Here is a 12188-nt window from a genome sequence, read left to right as displayed (position 1 = left end):
CTTTCCCTCAGCACCCAGCTTTCCCATATCAGAGCATGGGAAAGCTGGGTGCTAAGAAATGATGTATAGCAGAGCATGGGAAAGCTGGATGCTGAGAGAAGATGTATAGCAGAGCATGGGAAAGCTGGGTGCTGAGGGAAAAGAGCCTTTTTCCCTCAGCACAAAACGTTCCCATCCCCTGCTTGTATCTTTGTCCGCCCTTGTATATAGTTCTCCAAATACAATAATGGCACCCACATAGCCTTCCAAATAGTATAAAGGGTCCCACATAACCCTTCATATATTAGAATACACTTCCATAGTCCTCCATGTATTATAATGCATTTCCCATAGTTCTCCATGCATTATAATTCACCCCATAGTACTCAATATTGTCAGGGCCGGGAGGACTGGTAGGCCCAGGAGGTGGATCTCCTGGACCATGCACCCCACCGGAAGGCAGGGTACACGGCAGCCGGAGCAGTGGCGTGGTAGGGACAGGTATAACCAGGTCACCAGGGTCACGGAGTTCTTTAAGATAGTGCAGGATACTGGTACAAGTGCCGGGTAGTAATGACAGGCAGTGGTACTGGTAACAGGACACGGCACAAGGGGACCTGAGCACTTAGCTCACAAGACTAAGCTTCAAGACACGTTGATCAGGCCCCACCCACATGGAAAGGCCAGTCTTATATACCCAGCACATCCTCATGTCATTTCCTGCTGCAGGTGTGCTGGGCCTATAAGACCAGGAGAGTGGGCGTGGCCCGGTCCTATACAGAGGCATGAGTCTAAGACTCAGGGTCAGACTCATGAGACTAGGAGCAGGACTCAGGAGAGCACAAGCGGCAGCCATGACCGGTGGACACGTGGGCTGGATCAGTGGTTACGGAGCAGTGCAGCGATGGTGAGACCGGACCAGTGGGTAAGGAGCGCTGCTGGGACACCGGGAGCGTGACAAATATATAATACTGCACCACAAAGTCCTCCATATATTATAATGCACCCCCATAATCCTCCATGTATAAAGTAGCCCTTCAATTATTATCATGAATTTCTCATAGTTCTCTATGTATTAAATTCACCCCATAGTTGTCCATATATGATACTGCACCACATAGTCCCCAATGTTTTATAATGCACCCCCATAGTCCATGTATAAGGTAGCCTCCATAGTCCTCCATATATTATAATGTAGCCCCCATAGTCCTATATGTATTATAACGCAACCCCATAAAACTTCATACTGCATTATGCAGCCCCATACTCCTCCATGCATAATGCACCCCTATATTCCATGTATAAGGTGTCCTTCATTTTGTATTATGCAGCCCCCCAGACCTCCATATATAATAATGCAGCCAGCCTCTCCAGGCCTCCATGCATAATAATACAGCCAGCCTCCTCAGGCCTCCATGTATAATGTAGCAGCCAGCCTCTCCAGGCCTCCATGTATAACAATGCACCAAGCCTCCTCAGGCCTCCATGTATAATGCAGTATCTCCAGGCCTCCTTGTATAATGCAGTATCTCCAGGCCTCCATGTATAATGCAGTATCTCCAGGCCTCCATGTATAATGCAGCCTCTCCAGGCCTCCCTGTATAATGCAGCCTCTCCAGGCTTCCATGTATATTAATGCAGCCTCTCCAGACCTCCATGTATAATAATGCAGCCTCCCCAGACCTCCATGTATAATGCAGCCTCTCCAGGCCTCCATGTATATTATTGCAGCTTCCCCAGACCTCCATGTATAAAGCAGCCTCTCCAAGCCTCTATGTATAAAGAAGCCTCTCCAGGCCTCCATGTATAAAGCAGCCTCTCCAGGCCTCCATGTATAAAGCAGCCTCTCCAAGCCTCCATGTATAATAATGCAGCCTCCCCAGACCTCCATATATAATGCAGCCTCCCCAGACCTCCATGTATAAAGCAGCCTCTCCAGGCCTCTATGTATAATAAAAAAGATAACCCCGGCACACTACAACTCCCAGAAAAAGGCAAGATGCGGTAATTAAGTATGCAAATTTCTTTATTTTTATATCAGGTTCTTAAATGTCTTTCAGAACAAATGAATTTGGTCCAAACAAAGTGGACGTTTCGGCCTCCGGCCTTCGTCACAATGGACTATTATCATGCAATATCAAATGTACGTAGACATTTGGCTAAGAGGCTGATAATTACAAAAATGCATGGAGTCTCATATATACTTCACTACAATGAAAGACATGTATTAGCGAGACAAGCTATATATATGTGTGATGTATATATGAATAATCAATGTCATACATGGAATATATGCGTGAAAAATTATAGTACCTGTGTTAGCTTGCATATCATTTTTGCCCCAGAGCACCTACTTATCAGTGACGCGGAGCTTCTCCCCCACTATATCCATGTATAATAATGCAGCCTCTCCAGACCTCCATGTATAAAGCAACCTCCTCAGACCTCCATGTATAAAGCAGCCTCTCCAGGCCTCCATATATAATGCAGCCTCCTCAGACCTCCATGTATAAAGCAGCCTCTCTAGGCCTCCATGTATAAAGCAGCCTCTCCAGGCCTCCATGTATAATAATGCAACCTCTCTAGACCTCCCATGTATAAAGCAACCTCCTCAGATCTCCATGTATAAAGCAGCCTCTCCAGGCCTCCATATATAATGCAGCCTCCTCAGACCTCCATGTATAAAGCAGCCTCTCCAGGCCTCCATGTATAATAATGCAGCTTCCCCAGACCTCCATATATAATGCAGCCTCCTCAGACCTCCATGTATAAAGCAGCCTCTCCAGGCCTCCATGTATAATAATGCAGCTTCCCTAGACCTCCATATATAATGCAGCCTCCTCAGACCTCCATGTATAAAGCAGCCTCTCCAGGCTTCCATGTATAATAATGCAGCTTCCCCAGAACTGCCTTCCCAAGCCTCTGGCCACCGTTTACTCACTTATATTAAAAAAAAAAACAAAAAACAAGTACTCACCTTCTCTCTTCCTTCCACCGCTGCTGTCCTCCCCGCTGCTCGTTCTCCCGGTGCTGCGGTCGGCTTCCTCCTGTCATGCACTCTGTGCACTCAGCACAGCAGTCGCTCGGGAGTGACGTCACCGCACAGGGGGAGAATGGTGATGCATAGTGCGGCACTGGCCGCGCTATGCTTCATCATTACTGTGCGCGGTGACGGGGGAGATCTCACAGCCGCTGACACCAGGTAGGGGGCCCCGGTGCCGCCGCTGACACCAGGCAGGGGGGCCTAGTGTCGGCGGCGGCAGCGGGTCAAATAGCGGCCGGGTGGTCTGTGACAGATCAGCGCGGCTCCTCTCACACTGACAGGAGCTGGCTGCTGATCTGCCTGGCGGCTGCCGGGCCCCTAACCTCCCGGGCCCAGTCGCAATCACGACCGCTGCGACCGCGGTAGTTACGCCACTGGCTAGAAGTAGTTTTTTCTCACCAGTGCTGAGTATATTGGGTGAATGTTTAGGTACGAAAACAAAAGAATGTTTGGGTAGGGAAACAACAGAGAACAGAGGAGGACACCATACCAAGTATAAAGTGAATAACAGTTCTGGAATAAACTCTGGTTGCGCTATACAGACGCATGTTCCCATCTCAGTTATGAATTGCTGAGGTGGGAATACCCCTTGACAATACTATCTGAGCTCTTGCACATCAGTAGAGGCAGTTAGTTTTCCTATATCAGATTGTTGTGCACTTTCTAGATTGCAAAATACAAAAGCAACTTTTGTTCACACATTCAGCTATGCATAGGAGTTATTTTAGGATTACTCAATTTGTAAAAGTGCATATGAAAGTTGCAATTGCAGCCCCTCTATCACTCAAGAGTAGCGATGTGTGAACCTGCAGATTTGGGATTTGGCAGGCCCCACCAGATTTAAAAATAAAGTCAGTTTCGTGACTGGACTTGAACCTGAACTGGAGCCCAAACACCATATAAGTCTATGGGGATCCGGACTTGTTTTGAATTTATGCTGTAAAATGGTGTTAGTATGGGCTTGGAAGCTGTAAAAGGAAACAAAATGGGGATTAAAGCAGGACAATTTTACTTACTTCCACATGGCTATCACACTACTTCCTGGTTTGTTCATTAACTTCATGAATTTGTACTCCTTCCCATGCCCTCCCTCTGTGACAGTGTCTGTCATTAGTTGCAGTCAGACTACCGGTGTGACAGTTTCTCTTACTGGTTTACCTCACAATAACTATCTGGGTCCCTGAAGTGAAATGTAAAAATAAATAAATAATTGAAAAAAATGGTGTAGGGTCCCCCATATATTTATACCCAGCACAGATAAAGCAGACAGCTGTGTGTATTATCTTAGCTGTGAATCAAAATACTAAAAATAATATAATAATAATTTTAAAAAACAGCGTGCGGTCCCCAAAATTTTATACCAAGACACAGCAGACAGCTGGGGACTGGTATGCTCAGGCTGGGGAGGCCCATGGTTATTGGACCCTCCCCAGCCTAAAAATATCCGTCTGCAGCCTCCCTGAATTGGCACATCTATTAGATGCTCCAATCCAGGTGCTTTACCCGACTCATCCGCATTGCCCTGGAGTAGTGGCAATCATGGCAATATATAAGGGCTAATGAGAGCTGTGATTTGTCAAAGAATCACAGCTCTCATCAAGCCCAAGGTTATGGGAAGAGTCTATGAGATACCCCATTACTTATCTAGTAAGTAAAAAGAAATAACCACAAAATAAAGAAAAAAAATCCTTTATTTAAAGAGAAAAACCCTCATTCTCCAATTTATCAATGCGGGGACTCAGACAGCTACAGTGAGTTAATGTGCGAACCCAGAAACAGTGTGAGAGCTGCACAGAAACTCGGTAAGTATAACTCTCCTGGTTTAATCCCCATTTTGCTTCCTTTATCCTTTTTTTAATTTTTTTTTTATCTGGGTGGCCGAACCTGAACAGTTACACGCACTTACCTGAGAAGTCTGTGTTCAGGGTCCGTGCATGGATACTGGGTGTCTGGTATGAACTCCCAACTTTACAGTTCAGGTTCACCCATCACTACCCAAGAGATCTCTAGGTGATTTTTAGTATTTCACACCAGTTATGTACTCAGCTGTACTTTGATTATTGTATTTCTTGTAGACTGACGTGGACAATGATCTTGTGGGAGACAAATGTGATAACAATGAAGACATTGATGAGGATGGCTACCAGAACAATTTGGACAACTGTCCTTATATACCTAATGCAAACCAAGCAGATCATGATAAAGATGGAAGGGGAGATGCCTGTGATTCAGATGATGACAATGATGGTGTCCCAGATGATCGGGACAACTGTCGTCTAGTCTATAACCCTGACCAGAAGGATTCTGATGGTAAGATACCATAGAAAAACCTCTTGTCTTAAATGTTAGATATACAGTATAGGTACATAATACATTTTTTATTTGTTTTAGCAAGAATACAATATTAATGAGAAAAAAACAATCTAAGCATAAATTATGATTTGCTTACTGAATTATTAAATGAATTGATTTATTTCACTTATTTGTTGGCTTCCTACTAACATATATGACTGTTGTTAGCAAACGTTTGTGCCCTGGTAGATCTGTCACCTGATTTTAAAATACAAACTGCTTATATTATTTACTAGGTCTCTTAAATCTGATGTGGCTGGTGCACTTACTTTGAAAAGCCATGTGAGAATAACCAGCAAATGGCCAAATAACCCTAAACGAAAGCTGTGTGCCGCCCCCGTGCCAGCAGCCGGCGCTGCTTGGATCCGGACCTTCAGGGGGACTCGCGGACATGCCGAATAAATGGGGGGTTGTAAATGTACGGACTGGGCCGTATTGAGTTCGTCACGCCACCCACGGTGTGGGGTGTGACACCACCACTGCTGTTACCGGGAACCCGGGGGAGATGTTGTGCAGCGAGTTGTTAACCTCTCCGTGGGCAGGAATGGTGACCCCGGGATCCGGTTGATGCGTGCAGGGGATGGTGACCTCAGGGGGTGCTGGTGTACTCACAGTTAGAAACACACAGAAGTCTCTGGTAAACCAAGGTGGCGGTGGCCGGTGCCGTGGCTGGTTGTGTTCTGGTCCCCCACCCGGCTGGTGGTCTCTATCCTTTTCCTTCACTGCTTTAAGTAGTAAAGACTTCCTAGTGTGAAACGTAGGAGTCCGCTCCCAGCTGCATGTGGCCTAAGGAGCTGCGCACGCAGACGCTGGCCTGTGGTATCTATGGGCCTTGGCGGTGATCTCTTATCCCTAATCGGTGGGCTGTTGTCTTCTATGAGGGACTTTGGGTGGGACAGAACCTCTAGTCCTGGCCTCAATCGGTTAATTAACCAGCTCCAGTCGATTCTGGCTTCTGGAGCTTCAGGGTCCGAGTACCCCCCTTTGTGCTACGGTTTCCGGGTGGGTTCCCCGTGTTGGTACCGGTGGGCTACAACCCTGTCCCGGTCCACCTTGGTTCCACCGAGCCGTCTTACCGTCTCCTGTCGACGGAGACCACTGTCTGCCTCCTAGCCAAGGCACCAGGGCTCCTACCCTGGTACCTGTCAGTTTACTTCAGGCCTGACACACAGGCCTGACCTCCACTCTCACTGAACCTCAGACTAGACTGACTGTTTTCCTGCCCTGGGTTGTCTAAACCCCTGGGTGGGCGTGCACCAACCACCTGGTCACACCCACTGGTGTGCCTATCTGTCCCGAAGGCGGTGACTAGGGTTTAATGGTTTGGCTGTGTGTTTCCTAATGAGGGAACGGTGTTATGCAGGGGCCTATCTGTGACTTCCTGATTTTGCCAAGGCGTCACATAAGCATTTTATGAGTCCATCTGTTCTTTAATATCATGAGGGAACATTTAAAAAAATTGGAGATACAGCCATTCCCACATGAGTTTTCAAAGTAGGTCCATCAGCCTCATCAGGTTTAAGAGATCTTTTTACATTGTATTGCAAAATCTGGTGAAATAGTGTTTCCTCGAAAAGACCTACCCCAAAAATAAGTGGAGAATATTAATTTTTCATTATAAGAGTCCATGAAGTAGAAAACCACGGCATACACCATCCAAGATCCAAAAAGTGCTTTTATTCCATATAAGGTGCAGGTAAAATAGCGGGAAGGAGAGAGACGGGTGCAAGCCCCCCAAGGAGTGAGTGGGTAGTCAGGTAATTTTTCATTACCTGACTACCCACTCACTGACACTATAAGACAACCCACGGAAATAAGCCATAGCACATCTTTTAGAGTCAAAAATAATATGACACTGTCTTATTTTAGGGGAAACAAAGTATCTGTTCTAAACCCAACATGACTGATGGAAACAGCAGAGCAAAATTTAGAGCGTGATGAAGGAATGGTGGCCTTGGCTGTCATTGTTTATGTTGCGCCATAAAATTCAATTGAAGGTAGATTCTAATGCTTGGTCTGCACATTACGGCTGCAGTTCTTTTTTTGTGATTTTGTTTTTAAATTTATTGTAAAATCACAATGTGCAAAGAGCATTTTAACTACAGAATAAATGTAACTGTACGTCAGTAAATTATAAATTAAATTAACAATCAAAGTCTGGTAGTAAAATTCTATACCACATTGAAATGCACAGCTTTCACTGTATTGCGATAATTTTCTGTTTGCTTCTTAGTCTGTTAGGTACCAATGAGTATTAATAAAAATATAAAACTACTTCATAACATAGAGACATTGCAGAGCCATCTTTGATAGCCACAGTTTCTCTGCATATGCTCAGATATGACAGATTTCATGTGTAATTGTACGGTTCTCCCACCTTTCCTACATATCATTTTGCTCCTGTACCTGTCTCTTAACATACAAGACACAACGCCTCTAGCTGTAAACTTTCTTGAAGCTCATCACTGTATTTGATACAAGTAAAATATATCTTTTGAGGAAGACATTTCGTGATAGACTTTACAGTCTAAAAAACCTTTCATCTTTAACTAGATATCAATAATTTACTGTCATTATTGCATAGAAGTCTTGTGCTACACAACACAGTACTGTGTGATTCCAGCCTTATAGTGACTGCTGCAAAAAATAAAAATCACATTTTTCTAATAGCTTGGCAAAAATACTTACCGGAACTAGTTCTTTAACATATCATAAATGCTAAATGGTAAAATGTATATTTTGTGAGACTAAAGGCCGCTTTACACGCTGCGACATCGTTCAATCGATCTCGTTGGGGTTACGGAATTTGTGACGCACATCCAGTCGCTTGAGCGATGTGTTTGCATGTGACGCCTACGAGCGATTTTGAATCGTCGCAAAAACGGTCAAAATCGCTCATCGGTGACATGCCCCCCTATTCTCGAATATCGCTGCTGCTCGGTGTACGAAGTAGTTTGTCGCTCCTGCGGCAGCACACATCACTATGTGTGACACCGTAGGAACGAGGCACCTCACCTTACCTGCGGCCGGCCGCAATGAGGAAGGAAGAAGGTGGGCGGGATGTTACGTCCCGCTCATCTCCGCCCCTCCGCTTCTATTGGGCGGCGGTTCGGTGACGCTGCTGTGACGTCGCTGTAACGCTGAACGAACCGCCCCCTTAGAAAGGAGGCGGTTTGCCGGTCACAGCGACGTCGCAGAGCAGGTATGTGCATGTGACGCTGCCGTAGCGATAATGTTCGCTACCACAGCGATCACACGATATCGCATGTACGATGGGGGCAGGTGCTTTCGCGCTCGACATCGCTAGCAATTGCTAGTGATGTCGTAGCATGTAAAGCGGCCTTAAGGCTATGTTCACAAAGCATTTTAAAAGACATTCAATTCTACGTCCAAAGCCCTCAAGCCCTTAAAATAGGATTTGGGCGTATTTGTGCTCATGGGGCCATTGACTATGGGGATGCAGATGGAATCACAGTGTACTTTTCCAGATGTCTATTTCTGTCGTATATGCCTGCTGGAAGCTGGCACCAAGACATAGTTGACTACATCTTGATGTCCACTTCTGATAGGCGTCTACGGAGCAGTTGAATGGATGACAAAATGCTATGTGAACACATCCTTATAATTGGTGCTGTGAGTGAGGTCTTCAGAAGATCACTGAATGTAACCAAAACAGATATTACAAGTTTTGTTTACCTTCATTACCTTAGCATTATCTCACACTCTGGGCAGCTATTGATAAAAATGGCCACTTGCAATAATGCAGATCCACTATAGTGGCTGCTGCAGGGGAAACCACAACCACCAGCAAAATCAGCTGTATGCAGGGAATCTCAGCTGGACGAAGAGTGACAAGGTGTTCTTCCAGTCGGCTCTTACATTAAAGGGATTGATTGTGATGAGATGACCCCTTTAATTAATCTCAACAAAATAAATGATGCTAATGACCATTCAATTATTACAATTACTGGTTGGCAATATGCAGCAACATAGAAGTCACTGACTACATAGATACTTCAGTGTGTCTGCTCAAATCTAAAAAACACAGTGGTGCCTTACTGTAAGCATTAAAGCATGGCCATTCTCCTGTAGGGACTGTTGAGAAACAGGTTAGAATCTTTAAGAACTACTAGGTCCTACATAGCTCAACAAATCAAATTGTGGGGCTCAGTCATTTCTTTTTTGTATATTTTACTTTATGATCTCCTTGTCATTTAACCTGCATTACTTGTGAAACATACTCATTTTCACCTGCAATCACATATGGCCTTAAGCTCATTTTGTGATTTACAGTATCTTGATCCTGATAGTGAAGCCACAATAGTATGCACTTGATATTAAATATCCATTATGGAATGTTCCTGCAGGCAACTATGTCGGGGATAAAAGGCCTAAGCCATTCATTTCTAAATTACATACCTCGCAGCATGCCAAAATATAATGAAGTCGGAAGATCTAACTCTTTCCAATATTTCTGCCAAAAACTACTCACATCAAGGCGGAAAGATGAATAGAGATTTATGTGAAACAAATTCATTTAGCTTTTCTTTTCTTCTCAAAAGTGTTAGGCTGCTTTTGACATACAGGGTATTAATGTCATATGATATTTCATTTCACAGGTGACGGCCGGGGTGATGCCTGCAAAGATGATTTTGATAATGATAGCATTCCTGACACCTATGATGTCTGCCCTGAAAACAGTGGAATTAGTGAAACGGATTTTCGAAAATTCCAAATGGTTCCTCTGGATCCTAAAGGGACTGCACAGATTGATCCCAATTGGGTCATACGCCACCAGGGGAAAGAACTCGTTCAGACTGCCAATTCTGATCCAGGAATAGCTGTGGGTATGTAAATGTAATACCTAATATTTTATTTTCTTGGGGTCAGTCTGCCTGAATGAAGTTTGGGTAACATTCATTCATTCATTGGCTACAATGCATTTGTGAACTATACTGTTAATACTTTTTTCCTTTCTCTGGATAAGTGTGATAGAATAGGCTGAGCTGGATTGACGTTTCTCTTTTTTCAGACTTGTGAGTTTCAATACTGTGTTACAAAAATGTGGATTTTCATTACAGGGAATCTGTATGCAGGTTCTTGCTACCTTATCTGAGAGGAGCATGATGTAGGCATTGAGACCCTGAATCCAACAATGTATCACTTAGCTTACTAGGTGCAGAGGTTCTGACACAATCAGAGGTTTTAGATTTAGCAAAGCTGAGACAGCTGCCAATCCCACACCATGCTCTATATATACAATGTCTATAGACAGTGAGGTGCTAATGACAGCAGGGTGCGAGTCGTACTAGCCAACCTCTAGCTGACCTAATCAAACAATGATAATCTCCTGAAGTTAAAACAAATATTGCAGGTAAACAGCACACAGTTATGAGAGAGAGATGCATCACTGAAATTTCTGTGTTATCCCCTATAGCATGTTGTCTTCAGATTACATCACAAAAACCTGCTGACAGATTCCATTTAAAGGGAATCTGTCACCAGGTTTTTGCTACCTTATCTGAGAGCAGTATAATGTAGAGACAGAGACCCTCATTCCAGCTATGTGTAACTTACTGAGCTGTTTGCTGTCAATTTGATAAAATCAATGTTTTCTCTGCTGCAGATCTAGCAATTTTACAGAGCTTATGAATATGCTAGACTACCTGTCAGCACCCCAAGTAGTCCTCAAATGATAATCTCCTGTTGATTAAGCAGATATTTTATCAAAACTACACTAAGCAGCCCAGTAAGTGACACACCACTGGAATTGGGATCTTTGGGCCAGTCTGCCTTATTATTCTGTGTGCCATGCCCCTTTGTAAAGACTACAAAAATTAGCTCCAAATAAATAGGCCCATGTCTTTGGATCCGTATGGTGGATTTAAAAAAATAAAATAAAATAAAACAAGCTGTATACTCAAGAAAGCATAGGAATAAAATAAGAGCAAACACTGGCCATTTTCTGCCTAATAACAGGTCCTATTTAAAGGGTTAATCACCAAATCACAATATCATCTTATAGTTATTAATTTTTGCCAATATAACTAATAACCCATTTTTTTTATTCATCCCCTGTAAAGAGTACCCCTCCAGGCTTCATTTAATTGCATTTGGAACCGTCCTGCTGCAGTTCCAATATTCGTGGTCATTCAGGCACAGTGAAATATCTCTCACCTGGCGTCCTGCCAGTACACTCCTGCTTTTCGTTAGCGGGTTTTGCTCAAAGCTCAACTCTCCTGTACTGTACTTCTTCTCAAGGGAGCTTGTAATTACTAGGCAGTGCATTGTTGAGCTGTGTTTGGTGCTCTCTGCTGACATATCAGTGATGTGAGACTACAAATCTTGTTCTATTGATGCATATAGCAGTAGACCACCCATTCAGCTATGTGACGCTGGATGCACTGAGGGGCAGATAGAGATAAAAAAAATATACAAAGGTATAATAAAAAAGTTATCTTGTGCTTAGTCTGTACATTAACAATAAGTATTCAAAGTGCTTTGTTAAAAATAATGCAATTATTTATTTGTCATTTAGGTTATGATGAATTCAGTGCAGTGGACTTCAGTGGAACATTTTTTGTGAACACAGATCGGGATGATGATTATGCTGGCTTTGTGTTTGGGTATCAGTCCAGCAGCAGGTTTTATGTTCTCATGTGGAAACAAATCACACAGAAATACTGGGAAGATACACCATCTAGAGCCTATGGTACCTCTGGAGTTTCCATTAAAGTTGTCAATTCTACGACAGGCACTGGCGAGCACTTAAGAAATGCTCTTTGGCATACTGGAAATACACCAGGAGAGGTGT

General features: G+C 43.8%; 1 protein-coding gene across 1 annotated transcript in view; it reads left to right on the top strand.

Moving 5' to 3' along the window:
- The window catches only part of THBS2 (thrombospondin 2), a 227897-nt gene that overhangs the window by 189761 nt on the left and 25948 nt on the right, over positions 1 to 12188 (top strand). The window contains exons 17-19 of the mRNA XM_075339620.1: positions 5098 to 5332; positions 9994 to 10221; positions 11913 to 12184. Of these exons, the coding sequence (XP_075195735.1) occupies positions 5098 to 5332; positions 9994 to 10221; positions 11913 to 12184 (735 nt within the window). The remainder of the gene's footprint in view (positions 1 to 5097; positions 5333 to 9993; positions 10222 to 11912; positions 12185 to 12188) is intronic.

This window comes from Anomaloglossus baeobatrachus, chromosome 3, assembly GCF_048569485.1.
Source record: "Anomaloglossus baeobatrachus isolate aAnoBae1 chromosome 3, aAnoBae1.hap1, whole genome shotgun sequence".
In the NCBI taxonomy this organism is placed as follows: domain Eukaryota; kingdom Metazoa; phylum Chordata; class Amphibia; order Anura; family Aromobatidae; genus Anomaloglossus; species Anomaloglossus baeobatrachus.
The sequence above is the reverse complement of the archived record's forward strand: the minus strand, read 5'-3'. Positions and strand labels throughout refer to the sequence as shown.